The sequence below is a fragment of the Schistocerca piceifrons genome, chromosome 2 (assembly GCF_021461385.2).
Source record: "Schistocerca piceifrons isolate TAMUIC-IGC-003096 chromosome 2, iqSchPice1.1, whole genome shotgun sequence".
Lineage (NCBI taxonomy): Eukaryota > Metazoa > Arthropoda > Insecta > Orthoptera > Acrididae > Schistocerca > Schistocerca piceifrons.
The window spans coordinates 851415465-851437849 of record NC_060139.1 but is presented as its reverse complement, the minus strand read 5'-3'; the positions used below and the strand labels follow the sequence as shown (position 1 = coordinate 851437849).

Here is a 22385-nt window from a genome sequence, read left to right as displayed (position 1 = left end):
CTTCCCTGCACTTCCTATTTATTTCATTCCTCAGCGACTTGTATTTCTGTATTCCTGATTTTCCCGGAACATGTTTGTACTTCCTCCTTTCATCAATAAACTGAAGTATTTTTTCTGTTACCCATGGTTTCTTCGCAGCTACCTTCTTTGTACCTATGTTTTCCTTCCCAACTTCTGCGATGGCCCTTTTTAGAGATGTCCATTCCTCTTCAACTGTATTGCCTACTGTGCTATTCCTTATTGCTGTATCTATAGCGTTAGAGAACTTCAAACGTATCTCGTCATTCCTTAGTACTTCCGTATCCCACTTCTTTGCGTATTGATTCTTCCTGACTAATGTCTTGAACTTCAGCCTACTCTTCATCACTACTATATTGTGATCTGAGTCTATATCTGCTCCTGGGTACGCCTTACAATCCAGTATCTGATTTCGGAATCTCTGTCTGACCATGATGTAATCTAATTGAAATATTCCCGTATCTCTCGGCCTTTTCCAAGTATACCTCCTCCTCTTGTGATTCTTGAACAGGGTATTCGCTATTACTAGCTGAAACTTGTTACAGAACTCAATTAGTCTTTCTCCTCTTTCATTCCTTGTCCCAAGCCCATATTCTACTATGACGTACTGTGGTAAAATGTTTTAACGGATAAGGAAATAATTTGAAAACAAGGTAATGTTTCGAAGCTTTGATTCATGAATAAGATAAGTAAAAATGTAATCAGATATTGGATTGTAAGGCGTACCCAGGAGCAGTTATCGAATCAGATGACAATTTAGTAATGATGAAGGATAAATTGAAATTTGAGAGAGTCGTCTGGACGAACCAGTGGGAAGCAAGTGGGATAAGGAATACCACGGTAAGCAATTCAGTTGAAGAAGAGTGGATTTGTCTAAAAAGGGCAATCAGAGATGTTGCACAGACAAACATTGGCAGAAGGAAGATAACTGTGAAAAAACCTTGGATAGCACAAGAAATACTTCAGTTTATCGACGAAAGAAGAAAGTATGAAAATGTTCAGGGCTAAACAAGAATACAGAAACATAAATCACATATGAATGGAATAAATAGGAATTGTAGATAAGCTAAGGTGAAATGACCACAGAAAAAGTGCGAAAAAATTGAGAAAGAAACGATCGCCGAAAGTACTGCTTTAGAAATCTAGAAAAGATAGAAAAGTCAAAACAAATCTCGGTGAAACCAAGGGTGGCAATATTAAGAGTGCAATGGGTATCCAACTGTTAATCACGAAACGGAGAACAGATAGACTAGAAAGAGTACATTGAAGGTGTAGTTGAGGGAGAGAAATTGTGTGATGACGTGTTGGAAGGCGCAGTTGGAGTTGATATGGAAGAGATAGGGATCCAGTATTAGTCAGAATTTCAAAGAGCTATGGAAGACTTGAGATCAAATAAAGCAGAAGAGATAGATAACTTTTCATCGGAATTTCTAAAGTCACAGCGGATAGTGGCACCCAAACGACTATTCAGGTTGCTGTGTAGAATCTGCGACAGGCGACGTAGCATCAGACTTTCGGAAAAATATCATACAGACATTTCTGACAACAGTTATAACAGGTACGTGTGAAGTCTATCGCACAGTCTGCTTAACATATCATAATCCAAGATTCTACAAGGACAACATGCAGAAGAATGGAAAAGAAGAGGGTCTGTTATACGAGGATTAATTTGGCTTTAGGGAAGGTAAATCCACCAGAGAGGCAGTCCTGACGTAGCGCTTTGTAGTGAATGCAAGTCACGTTCCTAGGATTTTTCGACCTGGAAAAAGCGTTCGACAAAGTAAAGTGGTGCAAGATGTTCGAACTCTTGAAAAAAAAAAAACCAGGAGTAAGAATGCTGGGTAATACTCAAGAACCAGGAAGGGACAATGACACAGGTAGACAAAGAACGAAATACTGCAATTAAAAAGGGTGTAAGAAAGGGATGCTGTCATTCAGCGCTGTTGTTGAATCTATACAGCGAAGAGCCATAACGAAAATAAAAGACATTCTCAAGATTGGGATTAAACTGTGGGGTGTAAGGATATCAATGATAAAATTCGCTTATGATATTGTTCTATGTGAAGGCAAATAATAATTTATGTATCTGTTGAATGGAATGAACGGTCTAATGCGTATGGGATATGGACTTGGAATAAACCGAAGATAGGCAGAAGCAACGAGAAGTAGCAGAATGGGAAGAGCGAGAAGATTAACATCAGAACTAGTGATCAAGGAGTAGACAAAGTTAAGAAATTCTCCCAGCTTTGAAGCAGAGTAGCTCATGACAGACTAAGCGAGGAGGATATAAAAAGCAGAACAAAACTAGTGAAGACGGCGTTCCTGGCCAAAATAAATCTAATAATATGAAACATAGGTCTCCATTTGAGGAAGAAATTTCTAAGAATGTACGTTTGGAGCACAGCATTCTATGGTAGTGAATGATGGACTGTGGGAAAACTACAACAGAAGAAGATCAAAGCGTTGAAGTATATTGCTCAGGAGAATGCTGAAAATTAGGTTGACTGATAAGGTAGAGAATGGAGTTCTCTGCAGACTCTACGAAAAGAGCTACAGCGGCGGAATTCGTTGCAGGGTGCATAAAACCAGTCAGAAGACTGATGACTAAAAAAAAAAAAAAAACAACGTTAATGCAGACTTAACTGTTTGCTCGTTTGTCATTCCAGTAGTTTGAATCATTTCTCAGAGATATTTAAATTTTTGGACTTTATTGACGTACAAAACTTTGTATTTCACAGCTAGTTCGTGAACTTGCTCTTTGTTTGACTATCATCCGACAGATTAGTGAGATGACAAAGTAAATGGCGATAAGGTAGTGCCAGAGGGAGTGTGCGGATCTCCACCTTCCTTATCAGTCAAGGTGTATCCGGGTGGAGCTCGAGTTGTCACTGTGGAGGGGAATGATGGTGACGCAGCACTTTTCCCCGACGTCGGAGGCCGGGCCTGTATGAATAGAGTGGGGCCGGGGGCCTTGGTAGTCAGTCGCATCAGGGCAGCCGACAGCAGCAGCCATGGGCATCGAGACGTACGCAGGCCGCGTTGCGCTGGTGACAGGCGCCAGCTCCGGCATTGGCGCCGCCATCACACAGGCGCTGCTCAGACACGGACTCACCGTCGTCGGCCTGGCCAGGAGGGTCGACAGGGTCAAGGTAGGCGTTTCCCAGAAAACACACGTGCTGCAACAAAACCACTCAGCCCCTTTCTTTCAGTACTCTCTCTCTTTCAACTACTAGGTGACACTCATTGGGTCTTTCTTACGTATTACACGCAAAATTGCATTTCTTTGTTCTGCATATGCTCCTTCTCGTTTCATGTGCAATTTTTTCTGCCGGCCGGTGTGGCCGTGCGGTTCTAGGCGCTTCAGTCTGGAACCGCGTGACCGCTACGGTTTCAGGTTCGAATCCTGCCTGGGGCATGGATGTGTATGATGTCCTTAGGTTAGTTAGGTTTAAGTAGGTCTAAGTTCTAGGGGACTGATAACCACAGATGTTAAGTCCCATAGTGCTCAGCGCCATTTTTTTTTCCTCTGTCATAGTCCTTCCAGTTCCAAACCAGCTGTTCCAGAATACCACAGCACTTGTTCCACTGACCTATTCTCATTCTGTACAGGTTTTTACTCACGAGACAACTCCGAAAGTCTACCAACGACTGGAAAAGGAGTTAAAATTTAGCGATGAGCCTACAGATACATCTACGAGGTAGAGAAAAGTATTGAGACTGATTTTTTTGTCTACCAAAATTTTTATTTCAAACGACAATATTGTTACCTTCAAAATAGTTCCCTTCGGCAGCTACATACCGGTGGAGTAGTAGTTCTCATTCTTGCTCACAGCGCTGAGAAGCTTCAAGTGGTAGAGCCATTAACATGTTGGTGACATTCTTTTCATCCTCTCAAAATGACGTCCTTTGAAGATATTTTTCAAATCTGGGAGAAGAAAAAAGACACAAGGACTCAGATCAGTTGAACAGCAGGCATGCTTTTTGGAATCGAAAATTCCGTCATGGAAGTGGTCGTGTGCCATGGGACATTGTCATGATCCAGCATTCACTTGTCTGCAGTGTCCAGTCTCACTCGATTGGCCGTTTTCCAGCGTCTTTCAAGGACATCTTCGTAAAACGCTTGGTTGACAGTTTGTCCTGGAGGAACAAATTCCTTATGCCCGATACCCTTACTGACAAAGAAGCAAATAAGCACTTTTTTGATCTTTTATCTGCTCATTTGAGCTTTCGGTCGAGCAGATGTCTCAGTGTACCACTCCTCACTTTGCCGCTTTGTCTCAGGACTGTACTAAAAATCCAGGACTGATCACCTGTGATCAAATGACTGGACCATTCGTGGTCATTGCAGACTTTTCAAGAAGATTAGCAAACACATTTCTTTGACTGTCCTGCTCAGTTGTGAGGTTTCTCAGTACCTTTCTGGCAAAAGCCTTTCGCAAGTGCAAATCTTTGATCAAAATTTGATGTGTGGTAAAAGTGTTTAACAGGTCACCTGTCGTCCTTACTGTTAAACATCGGTCTCATCTCACAAGAGCACACACGTATTCGTCGGTTTTTGAAAGTGAAGGTCTCCCTGAGCGAGGTTCATCTTCAACGTGTTCTCGGACTTTCAAAAAAGGTTTGTGCCAGTGAGGAACTTGTGCTTTTGATAAAGAATGTTCCCTTCAAGCCTATTTCAACTCTTCGCAAATTCCCCAAGTTTAACATAGAACTTGATGGCATATCGTTACCATAAATTCCGTTGTTCAATTTTCGAAACGCACACAAAAAAAACGCAAAACACAAAAATCACACGATGGCTGCAGGAAGCTGAAATGCGGACTGTGTGTACAAGTGCAAAGGATGAACACACTGCTCTACACAAGTAGAACAACACGGTGTTGGCAGATTGCACGCACTGTTGTCAGTCTCATTACTTTGCTCACAAACCTCATATACTCCCTGAGCGACCCTATTTTGTTTGGCGGACGATACCCCTTTCCTGTTCCAGTCGCGAGTGGGGTGAATGAAGAAGACAGTTCTTAAGCCTCCTTGTGAGCCCGCATCTCTTGAATTTTAGTTTCAGAGTTTTTAAACGAATATATTGAGGGAGAAGCAATGTGACAGTTGGTACTCCTACTAACGTACACTGTCGGATTTTTAATAATAAAACACACCTTGATGCATACACTTCGCTTGCAGCATCTGGCACTAGTGGGTTGAGCATCCTCCTGACACCTTCACGTTTACTAAACGAACCAGTGGAGAAAGTGCTGCTCTTCTTTGGACCTTCCTCATTTCCTCTATCAGTCCTATTTGGTACAGATACTTACATGAAATGTATTCGCAGGTCCGAATATGAACAACCATCAGCTGTATAAGGCAATTATGACAGTGAAAATTTTTGCTGGATCGGCACACGGACCTGGATTTCCTATTCTGCACGAGTGGTCACCTTATCCACTTTAGCTATCCGTGCACGACTCATAGCTAGACCCATATTTCTATATGTCGTCCTTCCTGCGTCACAGTCTATACTCATACACACATTATGTAATTCCTATACAGGGGAGGATATTTTAATTGAATGTCGCTATCTGATGCTGGCGAAAAAATATGAATTTACCGTGCCTGTGTTACTAAGAACATGCATGCATGTCTGAAGGAACATTACATCGTTCTTCTCAACAATATAGGCTACATTCTTTGTGCGTGGAGTACACCTTTCGGTATATCTCAGCCTATCATCTGCCTTACCTGCAGTTGGCTTTATGTGTGTGTTGCTCTTTAAAGCTGACGCGCACTGGCACATATTATTTAATGAACTTGACTGCTTCCAGGGTTCGTTTTGAAATCGTGCAATCATACAATTATGGGTCTTTCCGTGTGTTTATGCTCAGTATGTTGCATTTGTGTATGTTGAGGATAAACTTCCGACTCCTGCGCCAAGTGTCGATTCTCTGCACGCCTTCCTGTATTTCTCTACGCTTTTCTAGCTATTCGCCTTCTTTGTACATAACGCAATCTTGCGCGAAAAACCTCATGGAACTTCTGACGATTTCCACTACGTCGCATATAGATATTCTGGAAATTAACTGTCCTTTAACAATCCCTCGGGATACACCTGAAGTTACTTTTACGTCCTACGAATTCTCTCCGTTTAGAAAAATTTGAATGACTTCAGCTATTAATGTCACTGACCTGTAAAAGTGCGTGTACATGTGATAACGCCATCTGCAAGTCACAGTACTAGCCTCGCTCTTTTTATATCTGTTACTGTGTTTGGTAGTGCAGCGCACTCACAACGGCAGCTGTTAGTGAGTGGAAGCCAATGAATCGTGTGGGCGTTGGCAACTGATAAGTCAAAAGGTGCGTTGCATTTACTCACTGCGAGAGACAAATGCAGTAGAGGATGAGTTGTTTTCATGCACATAATATGCACAATTGAAAGCGCAAAAATTCATACAGGCACTTTGGTGAGGAATAGTGATTGTGAGACTAATAAAGCTGAAAGAGAAGTCCCGAAATGAGATCTCCAGCAACAAAAGGAATCACAAGGCAACGTGAATAAGCACTTTCAGCCCCATAAATACCACGACAAGTGTACTATGGAGAAGTGATGAGCGAACACTGGACAACATGAGGACTACAATAACCGCAGTTACAATTTCTTTAGGAAACTAATGGGCCGAGATAGCTGTTTTCTTTCGAAATCTAACTAGGGAGTGATTTTAGATGTCTTGTTGCGCTAAAGGCAGGATGTAGGTCCCTCCAAGGAAACGTAACACCAAAACTGAAGACTTTAAAGGAGTCTGTAAGAGCGTAGTTTGACACAGATAAGAATAATGGATCAAACTATCAAGTGTGGGCTGTCGAAGCGGCTAGAGCTGTTCTTCCGGACGACTTTAAACCTCGCAGGCATAATGTGAGTGCCTTCAAAGAAGAATCTAACGTTTTTACAGTAGACTTCGTTCGCTAATGCATGGAAGAAACCAGTATTATAATACAGACAGCATAATCATTTGCGGCAGATGAGAACATGTTTATTAAAGACGAGAACATAAGAAAGAAACCCATGTGCAGCAGTGACCAGACTCCTTTTTATGCTCTACCGCCGCGTGGGATTAGCCGAGCGGTCTCAGGCGCTCAGTCATGGACTGTGCGGCTGGTCCCGGCGGAGGTTTGAGTCCTTCCTCGGGCATGGGTGTGTGTGTTTGACCTTTGGATAATTTAGGTTAAGTAGTGAGTAAGCTTAGGGACTGATGACCTTAGCAGTTACGTCCCATAAGATTTCACACACATTTGAACATTTGAACATGTGGACTACCGTCTTCGTCAGCGCTAACACACATAGTAGCAACATCCATGTTAAGCGTTTAATAGTGGCTTTCACCACCCGTCTTCACTCCGTTGCCAACAACCAATTTTCTGCACTACAATACATCCTTTTATATGCGTGTCAAAGTTTTCATTACTAAATTCATATTTCTTTTGTTATCACATTTCATATGTGTTAACCGTGGTCTTTAATGTTGGCGTACTGCAATGTGGGTGCACCGAAAATGAAGTAGTATTCCTAGATGTTGCCCGTGTCAAGTCTGTACACTATTCCATCTGTCCGTGCTTTAATCACTCCACTGAAACTCTACGTTAATACTTTGATAACGAATAAAGGAAGGACGAATAAAACAGCAACTTCTATTTTGGGAAACATGGCTCTGTCAGTACAGAATATGACGTATTGTTTCCAAAAAAATTTGGATTTATGACAAATAATAACTTAGTTATGACCTGTGACTCTGATGGCCGTTATTGACGGTAATGTGGTATTGTTTCTGCAGCGATCTGTGCTGATATAGTGCAAAGTGGCACTGTACACCAATGCGGAGAAAAAAAAATGGTTCAAATGGCTCTGAGCACTATGGGACATAACTGCTGTGGTCATCAGTCCCCTAGAACTTAGAACTACTTAAGCCTAACTAACCTAAGGACATCACACACATCCATGCCCGAGGCAGGATTCGAACCTGCGACTGTAGCGTTCACGCGGCTCCAGACTGTAGCGCCTAGAACCGCATGGCCACTCGGCCGGCACCAATGCGGAGATTCATAGACAATTGACTTTCATGGATGGTAGGGGAGGTACAACTCCGAATTTTAAAACAAGTCATTCGAATGTGTTAGATTCCCTTTGCAAGTGAATTCTTTCCCCTACGTGTTCACTTATTACATTACCTGTGCTCTTCATTTTTAACTCCCGTCAGTGATGCTATATTTAAAATATTACCACTATCTTTTCCTCTGGATTTTCTCCCATGATCTCAGTTTTATTATGCAGTACTGTGCTCTCATCGTACAGTATTAATAACTTCTTTGTCAGTTCAACCTGTACATTCGATGCAAGAAAGCATGTTTTGTAACAGAAACCCTTTCTCACGCAGCAATCTGCTCCTTATGTGCCCCGTGCCATGGTTTTCTTTTACTTGATGGATAACAGAGTTCCTTTATTTCGTCCGCTGCGTTTTGCCAACCGCTGTTGTAATTTTTACAACAAGTTTCTACCTTCATCCAACCTTTGTCACTGATCTTTTGGGTTTCATCCAGTCAGTGGCTCATTGAAGCATTCCTATCTCGCTATTGAAGTTGTATTTATTGCTTAACATTTTGTCATTGTTTCTTCGCCACGAACTATAGTCATCATTGCGATAAGTGGGCAACCTGTATGAAGTTTTCTTCGACTGCAAATAGCTTTTCCTGCTGACAGTAAATGTAATCATCTGTACACAGAAGTAGTTACCTGACCACTGTTTTCCTTTCGTTACTCAATGTGTCAGGGTTGCAGTAATAGTCCAAAATCTGTGGGATCCTAAGTGAAAAGAGATGGAAACTCGTTAGTTTCACTTTTGATTTTGACTTTCACTCTCTGGATGTTTGCGAATTCTAATGATTGCACGTCACACAGCTCAGCTGTTAGGGAAGTAAGTCTCTTTTTTTTATAATCTTTGTGATAGACAGGAAAGCCTGATTTAAAAAAAAATGTTCAAATGTGTGTGAAATCTTATGCGACTTAACTGCTAAGGTCATCAGTCCCTAAGCTTACACACTACTTAACCTAAATTATCTCAAGAACAAACACACACACCCATGCCCAAGGGAGGACTCGAACCTCAGCCGGGACCAGCCGCACAGTCAATGACTGCAGCGCCTGAGACCGTTCGATTAATCCCGCGCGGCAGCCTGATTTAACTTGTGGCAATTTACGTTATTGTACATAACACTAAGTGTAGTGAAGTTATTTGGACTGTCTCAAGTAGAAGTCTTTTTATTATATTGAGCAATATTTTTGTAATTAAATTTATTTTTTACACTATCGGCTGCTATGTATTACCCTTTAGAGATATTTAGTGGTGTAAACAGAGCGTAGTTCAAGTATGACATATCGTAAGAAGCATTTAAGTACTTTCACACTTTAGTACTCACTTCAAGTATTAGCTAAAAGAATGCATACGACATTTAATCATTACTAATTTCATACTGTGAACCGTGCACACAACTTTTCCTTGGGGCCCTGGCTGTTTTAGGATCCTGTGAGTCACAGCGCTTCATCCGCTGTCTACTTCTTTTCTTACAGGCACTCGCGCTGAAGGACGCTCCTGGTAAACTGCACGCTATTCAGGGCGATGTCGCAAACGAGAACAGCGTTGTGGCTGCGTTCAAGTGGATCAAAGAAAACCTGTCCGGCGTCGACATCTTAATCAACAACGCTGGCCTGATCACTGAGGCCGATCTGACGTGTAAGTATGCGAGTGTCTTCCGAAAAGTTCTTACGACACCATACAGCATGATGACTGCAATTTTTACTCATTCTGATAAAAGCATGAGTCTGTTAAGCTGCTCTCAAGATCCGCTGATGTCTGCCGTTGGAGCGCAACAAGACGTATGTAGTAAAATGCTCATCCACTGACACTACTTTCATCAGTTTTGATGGAACTTATCACAGCGTAAGTACACAGTTGATTGTCAAGACAGTGTGGCACAATAACACGCCACGACCATTAGTTTATTAGTAAAAGGGAACTTTCCTTTTTTTATGACGCATTTAGATTATGCAGTCGTCTGAAAGGGCACTGAAGTAAATAAATGAAACATGACTTTCAAACACCACAAGAACAAATACACATTCTTAAAGAAACAGTATAAATACTACGGCTCCAAATAACATTTTACTCGTAAAAAAAAGCACATGCGTAGTAACAAATTGACTCCCAGAATTCTAAAAGCTAAATAAGGGAAAATCGATAGACTTTCTTATAACAAAACTGGTCTGCAAAACACTGGTTACGAAATTCGCTGTTAAAAAGTGGAAATAGCTTCCTAGATTCAAAAAATATCCACAACAAAACTTTCACTTCAAAATACGCGAAACTGGGACACTATAAAGGACTCATCAAACAAGATGTTTCTTAATGGAGCCTTTGACACTCATTTTAAACAGACAGATGGACATTGAAGAAATCCGAAAGAGAAAAAGAAAAGCTACCAGGAAAACTGTAGGTCTAAATTATATTAAACATGGTTCATACAGACCAAGAGCAAATACATATTTTGAAAAGTGTACCAATATTTATTCGGACATGAAAAAACGCAGACTAAAATTCTATGGACAAATAAGTAAAAAGAACTCAACCAAATTAACTTGACGGTTTCTGGAATAAAAGTCTCCGTGAAGTTAAAACTGAAACAATAAAATGAATCGGTGTTTTAAAAGAAAACCTGCCGCAACCACGAATAATACAGCTTGTTGCAACATTCAGAAAAAAGTTACGCGGAGAATTCTGGACTGGACAATTGGCCTGACAAGTACACTGACGGAAAAAAAATTACAACACCAAGTAAGACGTTGTGCCTCCGAAACGAAAGTTGGTAGGCGTGTTCCTACTGTTGAGAGATGATGTCTATTCAAATTTCGTGCCAGTCGCATAAGAGTGGCGCTAATAGCGCCACTATGAAGATGCAAATCAGGTTTGTTTTAAATACATGCTGTAACGGTCGTTAGCGTTAGGTATCTTTGAAATTGGATTTGGTGGGTTGCTGTTAGTCAAGAATGCCTTTGAACCAACAAAGACACCATTGTCTACACCTCAGAGTTTGAACGAGGTCGTCTAATAGGGATATAAGAAGCTGGATGTTTCTTCTGCGATACTGCAGAAAGACTTGGCATGAAAGTAGCCACTATAGACGACTGCTGGAACGGTGTTCATAAACATGTACACTACTGACAATTAAAATTCCTACACCAAGAAGAAACACAGATGATAAACGCGTATTCATTGGACAAATATATCATACTAGAACTGACATGTGATTACATTTTCACGCAATTTCGGTGCGTAGATCCTGATACATCAGTACCGAGAACAACCAACTCTGGCCGTAATAACGGCCTTGATACGCCTGGGCATTGAGTCAAACAGAGCTTGGATGGCGTGTACAGCTACAGCTGCCCATGCAGCTTCAACACGATACCACAGTTCATCAGGAGTAGTGACTGGCGTATTGTGACGAGCCAGTTGCTCGGCCACTATTGACCAACGTTTTCAATTGGTGAGAGATCAGGAGAATGTGCTGGCCAGGGTAGCGGTCGAACATTTTCTGTATCCAGAAAGGCCCGTACAGGACTTATAACATGCGGACGTGCATTATCCTGCTGAAATGTAGGGTTTCGCAGGGATCGAATGAAGGGTAGAGCCACGGGTCGTAACACAACTGAAATGTAACGTCCACTGTTCAAAGTCCCATCAATGCGAACAAGAGGTGACCGAGAGGTGTAACCAATGGCACCCCATACTATCACGCTGGGTGATACGCCAGTATGGTGATGACGAATACACGCTTCCAATGTGCGTTCACTGCGATGTCGCAAAACACGGATGCGACCATCATGATGCTGTAAACAGAACCGGGATTCATGCGAAAAAATGACGTTCTGCCATTCGTGCACCCAGGTTCGTCGTTGAGTACACCATCGTAGGCGCTGCTGTCTGTGATGCAGCGTCAAGGGTAACCGCAGCCATGGTCTCCGGGCTGATAGTCCATGCTGCTGCAAACGTCGTCGAACTGTTCGTGCAAATAGTTGTTGTCTTGCAAACGTCCCCATCTGTTGACTCAGGGATCGAGACGTGGCTGCACGATCCGTTACAGCCATGCGGATAAGATGCCCATCATCTCGACTGCTAGTGATACGAGGCCGTTGGGATCCAGCACGGCGTTCCGTATTACCCTTCTGAACCCACCGATTCCATATTCTGTAAACAGTCATTGGATCTCGACCAACGCGAGCAGCAATGTCGCGATACGATAAACCGCAATCGCGATAGGCTACAATCCGACCTTTATCAAAGTCGGAAACGTGATGGTACGCATTTCTCCTCCTTACACGAGGCATCACAACAACGTTTCACCAAGCAACGCCGGTCAACTGCCGTTTGTGTATGAGAAATCGGTTGGAAACTTTCCTCATGTCAGCACGTTGTAGGTGTCGCCACCGGCGCCAACCTTGTGTGAATGCTCTGAAAAGCTAATCATTTGCATATCACAGCATCTTCTTCCTGTCGGTTAAATTTCGCGTCCGTAGCACGTCATCTTCGTGGTATAGCAGTTTAAATGGCCTTTAGTCTAAGATCACAAGACTAGGCTCCGGACGACTACGTGGCACTACAGTGGCAAAACCATCTTTTTCGGCGTCTGGCGTTGGCGCATCGTACTACATTTGTAGCGGCAATTTGAGCAGCAGTTGACACAACAATGACACAACGAACTGTTACAAATCTGTTATTTCAAGGACATCTCCGAACCAGACGCTCTGTAGCGTGCGTTCCACTGATGCCAAAACACCACCTTTTGCCACTTCAGTAGTGCCAAGCGAGAACTCATTGGATAGAAGCGTGGAGATCTGTTGTGTTTTCTAATGAAGGCCGGATCTGCCTTGGTGCCAGTGATGGCCGTGTGTTGGTCAGGAGGAGACTCATAGGAGACCTGCACCCAACATGTCAGCGTGATAGACCCGCTTGACCTACTCCTAGAGGTGTGGTCTGAGGTATGATTTCGTATGACAGCAAGAATACTCCCCGTGGTTATTCCACGCACCCTGACTGCATATTTGTACGTCTGTCTGATGCTTCGACCTGCTGTGCTGTCATTCATGAACAGCATTACAGGAGGTGTTTTCCAACAGGATAACTCTCGCCCACATACCGTTGTAACAAAAACATACTCTACAGAGAGTCAACATATTTTCTGGCCTGCTCGAACGCCAGATATGTCTTCAATCGAGCGCTTATAGGACATCATCGGACGACAACTCCAGCCTCAACCACAAACAGGATTAATCAACAGTCCCCGTACTGCGGGACCAAGTGCAACACGCATGGAACTTCATCCCACAAACTGACGTCTGGCACCTAAGCAACACAATGCATACAACACAATGCATGCACGTTTGCTCTCTTGCGTTCAGCATTCTGGGGGTCACACTGGTTATTAATGTACCAGAATTTTCTTTTTTCTTTTTCCGTTATCAGTCTTCTGAGTGATTTCGTGCAGCCCGCCACGAATTCTTCTCCTGTGCCAAACTCTTCATCTCAGAGTAGCACATGCAACCGACCTAGTCAGTTATTTGCTGGATATATTCCAGTCTCTGGCTTCCTCTACAGTTTTTACCCTCTACAGCCCCCTCTAGTACTATGGAAAATTTCCCGTTTTGTCTTAACAAGTGTCATCCCATCCTGTCTCTTCTTGTCGCCAATGTTTTTCACATATTACTTTTCTCGTCGGTTCTATGGAAAATCTTCTCATTCCTTACCCGGTCAATCCACCTAATTATTTAACATTTTTCTGTAGCACCACATCTAAAAATGCTTCGATTCCCTTCTGTTCTGGTTTACCGACAGTCCATGTTTCACTAGTGTACACTGCTGAGCTCCAAACGTACATTTTCAGTAGTTTCTTCCTCAAACTAGGGTCTCTGTTTAATATTGGGAGAATTCTCGTGGCCAGGAACGCCCTTTTTGCCAGTGGTAGTCTGCTTTTCATGCCCTCCTTACTCCAATCGTCAAGAGTTGTTCCGCTGCCTAGATAGCTGAAGTCCATAACTTCTTTTACTTCGTGTTCACCAATGCGTCTCGCTTTTCTCATTTCTGCTACTTCGCATTAGATTTGTCTTTCTTCGATATCCTGTCAATCTACATTCTGTACACATTTGCCTGTTCATTCGATTCAGCAGATCCTGTAATTCTTCTTCAATTTCACTTAGAACAGCAACGTCGTCAAAGAATCTTATCCTTGATATCCATTCATCTTGAATTTTAATTCCACTCTTGAACTTTTCTTTTATTTAAGTTATTGCTTCGTCTATGTATAGATGGAACACTAGGGACGAAAGACTACATCCATGTCTTCCACCCTTTTTAATCCGTAAACTTCGTTCTTGGTCTTCCACTCTAACAGTTTCCTCTTGGAAACCTCAGAACTGTCTCTGGTGCCTTTATCATTCCTAAAGCCAAACTGATCGTTGTCTAACACCCCGTCAATTTTCTTTTCGAGTCTTTTGTATGTTATTCTTGTCAGCAGCTTGGAAGCATTAGTTGTTAAGCTGATTGTGCGATAATTCTCGCACTTGTCAGCTCTTGTCATCTTCGGCATTATTGTGTGGATGATCTTTTTCCGAAAGACAGATGATATATCGCAGGACTCATACATTCTATAAACCAATGTGAATAGTCGTTTTATTGCCACTTCCCTCGGTGAATTCAAAACTTCTGATGGATTATTATCTATCCACTCTGCCTTATTTGATATTAAGTCTTCCTAAGCTCTTTTAAATTGTCATTCTGATTCTGCATCCCCTGTCTCTTCTATATCGATTCCTGTTTCTTCCATCACATCATCAAAGGCTTCCCCACCATATAGGCTTTAGGTATACTCTTTCCACCTACTTGCTTTGCATTTCACGCTGAAATTCGCATTGCATTATTAATGTTGTCAGCCTTGCTTTTAATTTTACCGAAGGTTCTTTTGACTTTTCTGTATTCGTCCTTTCGACAGTCATTTCTTTTTCGATTTCTTCATGTTTTTCAAGCACACATTTCGCCCTAGCTTCCCTGCACTTCCGATTTATTTCATTTCTGAGTGACTAGTATTTCTGTATTTCGGAACTTCTCTGAACGTTTTTTTAATTCCGTCTTTCGTCTATTAACTGAAGTATTTCTTCTGTTACCCATGGTTTCTTCACACTTACCTTCTTTGTAGATATGTTTTTTCTTCCAGCTTCTGTAATTGTCTCTTCAACTGCACTGCCTACTGTGCTAATTCTTATCGCAGTAGCTATAGCGTCAAAGAGCTTCAAGCGTATCTTCTCATTTCTTAGTACTTTCGTATCCCCCTTGATTGCGTATTGATTCTTCCTGACTGATCTCTTAAAAGTCGGCCTCCTATTCATTCTACTAAATTGTGAGCTAAGTCTGTATCTGCTCCTGGGTAGACCTTACAATCCAGTATCCTATGGGTATCTTAACAGGTGGAAGAATCATAGGGGAACTGGAAGATGGGCGAAGTCTGATGAGTGTTGCCCAGAAATATGGTATTACTCACGGAACTGTTTCACGTGCGTGGCGAGCGTTCCAAAAATCAAGCATTGCTGCCTGAAAGAGAGGAAGTAGTCGACGGTCAACTACAGCAGCAGATGGCCGCTAAATTGTGTAACAGGCAAGAAGGGACCCACGTCAAACGGGGCGTGCAGCTGTGATCACAGTTAAGAGGTTCAAATGGCTCTGAGCACTATGCGACTTACCTTCTGAGGTCATCAGTCGCCTAGAACTTAGAACTAATTAAACCTTAGGACATCACACACATCCATGCCCGAGGCAGGATTCGAACCTGCGACCATAGCAGTCGCTCGGTTCCAGACTGCAGCGCCTAGAACCGCACGGCCACTACGGCCGGCTCAGTTAAGAGGACAACAAGGTGCGGTGGTACCTAACGGTCACTGCGGGTGTAGTTGCTCTTCTAAACATCATCCGATAGGGGAAAACCAATTGCGTCTTTACCTGCGGCTACTCGTACTTTAGGTATGCACCGGTATGTTAAAAAATAATAAAAAAAAGAAACAGCTCAGTGTAGTCATAGGTTCGAGCCGCGCACGTCTGCTTTCTTGCGACGCAGCTAATTCGCTGCATATTATATCCTGTAGCTGTGATCCACCAGTCAAAGTCTATGCATTGGCTAAATTGCGATTTAATAAAATACACGTAAAAAAAGTTAAATGAATAATTTTCTAATAAGGGTTCCATTTCAACATCTTTAAATGGCGTCTGCAAAATGGAATTATGTTGAACAATGTTTATTCGAGGAAGGACATCTTAAATAAGTGGTCCTACAATATGTAGTTAAAATAAGAACAGAAAATATCCTTATCAAATGCAGTAAAGTTATTTTAAGCATTACGAGAATGGTAGTAAAGTCACAAATTTAAGTAGTCATCTAAAATACGTGAAAACTAAGTCCATTTCGTAATCACAGTACACGAAACATTCACCGGCTAAAAACAGTTCATAGCTCAACATGATGATTTATCAATGAAGACCTTCGAGATGGCGAGTAGAAATTTATACTGTGTCTGTCCTCAGTTCTGTAATACAAGCGGAAAAAGTTAGCGGGAAGAAGACCTCTCGAAATACAGTATAAAGTCTCTGCAAACGTTAGAGTATTTTAGCCGCCATTCACCGCCCAGAATGTCACCTACTGGATCGGATATCACCCATTATCATAAGAAGGTCTGCCTTCATTCATAACGAACTTCCAAGTGCCCAGAATCGCTCCCTTGAGCTCTTCATTCGAAAAGTCCCAGTCTCTATTTCTCTCCATTAGCGTTCTGCTGCTGTCCATTTTACCATTGTCTGAAGGCTGTTCCTACCAAAATATATAGTTCTTAAGTTCTACTTGCATGATCTGACTCAGCCTGACCACTTCCTAGACTAAAGTAATATAACAATATTTAAATAAAAAAGCTTAGCTTTTAAATATTTCGCCACACTCAGTTCATTCGCAAAATTACAAATATAGGTTTGTTCATAAATAACTAAGCTAGTATTTTTGTACAAGTGTGCTCACATTAAATGACAATGAATTCTCATCAAATATTTATATAACAGTTATTTATTCCTTCTTGACAGAAGTTTCTCTTGTTCCTCTTTTCTGCTGTTGTCTGCTTTTCCATCGGCTGAAGGCCATCCTCCACCAAAAATACTGTACATCGTTCTTAAACTGTACAGAAATGATTTGATTCAACTTGACCACTTACTGTACTAAACTAATATATTAGAGCAATATTTAAATAAAGAAATGTAATAAATATTCAGTCACACTCAGACCATTCACAGTATTTCCAAATAAAGGTTTGTTCATAAATAAATATCATTCTTGCGCAAGTCTACTCACGTTAAATGACAAAGATTTATCATTATGACTTCTTGACAGAAGTGTCTCTTGGTTCTCTATTCAGATGAGGTATCCACTAACATATGCGATTCATCACTTTTAAATTAGCAAAGCTTTTGATAACACTTGCAAGCAACATTTAAATAAAGTTACCAGCAAAAAGGTAAACTGCTCATTAAACAACTACACAAGTACGTCAAGATATGAGGTATTAATGGTATTCATATTCTGTGTAATTGCGGAGACTACTACGTTTAAGAGATTAGCAGTTGCTAATTCAGAGGTTTATTACGGAAATGTTTGGTCACTGTGAAATCTTAACTTCTGTAGTTTTAACGACATTGAAAAATACTGTCTAATTGGATGTGCCTCACTTTTCTGAGATCACAAATGTATTCGGATTTGCTTCAGTACTTGGCAGTAAGTTATTAGAGATTCTCAGAGAATTGTAAGATGCCATCGGTTGCAGCTTGTCTGCAACTCTGCCGTTGTTGATGCACCTCCTGCACAACGGGTATGCAAGTAAGAGCATCCGAAATTCCCAGCTTTTGGATTTATCCATTTCTGCCTTCTCTGCTCGTCTTTGTACCTGGATTCTGCCATGCCGGTCACCTAGCTGGAACTGCCATGGCACTCTTTGATACCTCGGCTGCTAGCGTTCAGCCGTACAAGAAATTCATCTTACCTCGTACCAGTACTGGGTGGCCAGTTAGCTAGCCTACATACGCGTAACTTTAAAAGGCACACGATCTCGCACTCCCCTGAGATACCTGCCGGTCGTGGTCTCTTTCTCTGACGATCGTGACATTGTGTTCCGTTAACATTCGCACATCGGCGGTGCCGTTTGCAACGGTTCCAAGCGCGTAGGATATGGACCAACAAGGAACATATTCTGAGGAACATATTCTGAGAAACACATTCTGGATAGTAATTCTGGACGTAACCTCTTAACGTGGGAGATGGGAACGCGTAATACAATCAGGACCACTGTCAAACATGACCGTCCTGCTGCTCCAGGTGTTATAGGGTGAAGAGGAATAACGTCGCAGAGGCGCACTGCCATTCAAGTCTTTGAACACACTACACTCGCCAGTCAACATTATTGTGACTACAACTTCCCCATATGCGTCTTTTTAGGGACGCACTCGGCCCTAATTCATTTTTAGGCTTCCGTACCTCATTTGGAAAAACGGAATCCTAATGAGATCACTTTGCTGTCTGTCTCTCATTCTGCCCGCTTCCCTGTCTGTCTGCCAGACGGTTCAAAGCCTTTTTCTCAGCAATGGGCAGATGTGTCATGCCGATATTTATGTCACACATTATGGGAGCTCGCCCAGCTAGCCGCGCAGACTAACGCGCTGGTTCCCGAGCGGGAACGCATGCCGGTCCCCGGCACTAATCCGCCCGGTGGAATAGTGTCGAGGTCCTTTGTGCCTGTGGATGGTTCTTCAGGCGGTTTTCCACCTACCCCGGCGAATGCGGGTTAGTTCCCCTCATTCCGCGCAAACACCGGTAACACCCTGTATACATACATACATACATATATTATGGCATGTGTCCTTTTTTGATGCATAACAGTGAAGCATCTAAATCAATCAATTAAAACAAGCAACCATTTATATCGCCATTTTGACATTCGCAAAGCATTCGCCTAAACCTACAGGCCACTTCCCGTTGACCTAGAATCATGAAATTTGGCAATAAGCAAGGTTTCACACCACAACTAAAGGAAAGATTCCAAATATTGTTGATTTGTAATTACATCACACGAAAAAAAATTCATTTGCTATCCGACTGTGTGGATGTCTATCCATCGGTTAAGACCCCTTTTTCTCAGGAACTGGGAGACACGTCAAACTGACTTTTATGTCAGATACTGAGGTCTATGGTCTTTTGGTGGTTTAAAAATATTACGCTCCCAAGTCAATTCAGTCGAAAGATTCGGCCGTTTATGTCACATAATTTGATACCCGCAAATTCACTCATTAAAACTTGTTGGGTACCTCCCCTTGATGTACAATTATGAAATTTGGCTAGAAGAAATGTCTCACAGTACAATTAAAGTAAAAAATCAGGAAACTATTATAATTATATTTATAATTGTATCACACGAAAAATATTTCTTCTATGATTTATTATTGGATTTTACACATGAAATTAAGTTACTCTGGAAATCTTCGAATCCGTTGGACCGATATCTTGCCAGTATCGATGTCGACAACAGCCAAAAATAGTCGAAATCCTAGATTCCCGAAATGGATGAGCTGTCTACATACGTCATCAAGTTTGAGTGGAATCCTCCGTGCGTGAGTCCTATTCTCGTGTGCCAAATTTTTATGGATTACAATGAGGGGCCAACCCATAAAGCGCGGGAGAAAGAGCTCTTGAAACGAGATGATATTCAGCAAATGGACTGGTCTGTCCGTTCGCCCGACTCAAATCCCTTTGGGAACGTGTGGGATGCTGCGGTAAGACGTACTGCAATTGCAGCACGACCACAGGCGCCAGCGAACATCCAACGACTGTCAACTGCCCTGATGTCGGAATGGAGCACTCTACCACAAGAGCTCCTTACCAGACCTGTGGCCAGCATTTGAGCATGTTGTAGAGCATGCATTTCTGTCCGCGGTGATCACACACGCTATTAAAAATCACGTCCTGCCCTTTTGTAATGTCAAGCGGACCATCATGAATTGTCCTGTCTTCAGTGTAACTGATGTTTTTGAATAATAGCGTCATACCTGTTCGTCGCATTGCTTATTTGTTTCACTTACCTTCTGTGCTATATTGTAACGGTTCCTTGTATGTATGGTTCAAACTTGAATCAAGCTGTGCTACTTGGCAGTGACATCATGCGAAAGGTACTTTCCTCCTTAAGTTTGCCACACAAGTGTACACTGAAGATCCAGAACTTTATGACCACCTGCATAATAGCTTTTTTGTCAGTCTTTGGAACAAAGTACACCACTGATTCTGCGTATCAGGGATCCAACAGTCTGTCGGTAAATTTCTAGAAACATTAGGCATTAGATGTCTACGCATAGATAGCCCTAGCGTAATTCGCGTACGCGATAATGGCGCTCGATAGCGTCCCCTATGGGTTGTACAGGATTTAAGTCAGGCAAGAGACACGGAAAATTATACTGCTGAAAGATGACATCCACGTCGGGGAAGACATCAAGCATGAAGGGTTGCAGGTGATTCGCAGCTGTCAGCGTACCTTCGATTAATACCGTCGATCCCATGTAAGCGCAGGAGAATGTCTTCCTCAGCATAATAGTGGTTTCAGAAGCCTGCGTCCGCCAAGCGCTGCACGTTTCGAGCTGCTGTTGAGCTCGATGACGTCGTTCGTGGAGACGACTATCGACCTAGTGTAGCGAAAATGTAATTCACCAGAAGAGCTAACAGGTTTCCATTGATCGACGGTCGAATCCCGATGGTTCTGTGCCCACTGCAACCGCAATTGACGATATCGTTGGGTCAACGTGTGAATACGTAGGGGTGGTCTGCTGTCAGCTCGATGTGCAACAATGTACGTTGAATGGTGTGCTCCTAAACACTTGTGAGTGAATCAGCATTGTGCTCTTTCGGCAGAGACGGCACAGATCACCATCTGTCTTACCTTACAGGCTAGACGAGCCTCCGAACCCCAAGTTCTGTGAAGAGTCGTGGACCTGTAAACATTTAGTACCTAGCGGTAGCTTCACTGTTCTTCTACCTCTTTCCGTAGCACGTGAACATACGACCAGCTTCGCCGTTTTCGAGATATTTGTTCACAGGCTCTGCGTAGTAATAATCTGACCTTCGTCAAAGTCGTTTATCTGGATGAATACCCCCATTTGCAATCCCATAGTTTCGCTGGGGTGATTTCCCGTCCGTGTCTGCTGTTCTTACACATCTTTGTTACCGCGTCACGTGCCCGCAACGTTACCAGGCGGCATCCAACGTCGCGATGGGCAGTGGTCATAATTTTTTGGCTGATCAGTTTAAGTGTATGTTGACGATATTTCCCTACTGAAAAGCTCTTATTTCTATTTGAACAGCTGGCAAGACGGAAAACTGGAAGCGCATCCTGGACGTGAACGTGCTGGGTCTGAGCATCTGCACCAGGGAGGCCGTGCAGGACATGCTGAGCCGGGGCGTCGACGACGGCTTCATCATCCACATCAGCAGGTATGGAGAAATAGTTCCCTTATCTACTTGCCAGCCCACTGGTTGTTGTACTGCAGCCTGCTCATCTACTTCAGAAGACCACTCATATTTAACAGTCCATCAGAAATTATATTCTCATTTGTATTCCTAGTAATGTTGTCGTCTTACTCTGTCTTACGGACGTGCAGAATACGTCAAGTGCCATAACCCGATTTCCCAGAAACTTCGCTCAGTGGAAGAGAGGGGAAAACAGTTAATACGTGTCTCAGGTTATCACTAGATATTTGATAGTTTCTGAGAAAACGACGGTCAAAGTTTTCAGTGTAATTAAGACGCATTTTTGTGGGGAAACAGTCCAATCACAGTAATGGCACATTGACCATCGTTGCGGATTCACTTTTTTGCGCCTCGTGTTCGAAAACTCGATTATTGTTTTTAATTTTGTTATTTATTTATTTACCCATGTCCGTAGAAGATTACTACACAAATGATGTCCTTATTCGTCTACTAATAGTAAGCCTGGAGAATGAATTTAAAAAGGAAAACAATAAATTAATGTAAAAAGTTTTTGAAACTGTTTTCGTTGAAATTCCTGTAGTGCATTTCTTAATCGATTGGAAGGGCCAGTTTTCGCAAAGATGAACCGTTATGCATGGTTTGTCGCGAAATTATTGCCAGTGCATCAACTCTTCAGCAGTGTTAACGACGTTTCTTTCACGAGTGAGATTCATATGAAGAAATGT

The 22385-nt window shown here is 42.4% G+C and overlaps 1 protein-coding gene across 1 annotated transcript in view; it reads left to right on the top strand.

The window, feature by feature from the left end:
* Window positions 1-2988: 2988 nt before the first annotated feature.
* Window positions 2989-22385, top strand: part of LOC124777369 (dehydrogenase/reductase SDR family member 11-like) — a 35087-nt gene continuing 15690 nt past the window's right edge. Inside the window, exons 1-3 of the mRNA XM_047252752.1 lie at window positions 2989-3167; window positions 9629-9791; window positions 21534-21663. Coding sequence (XP_047108708.1) covers window positions 3030-3167; window positions 9629-9791; window positions 21534-21663 — 431 coding nt within the window. The 5' untranslated portion in view covers window positions 2989-3029. The remainder of the gene's footprint in view (window positions 3168-9628; window positions 9792-21533; window positions 21664-22385) is intronic.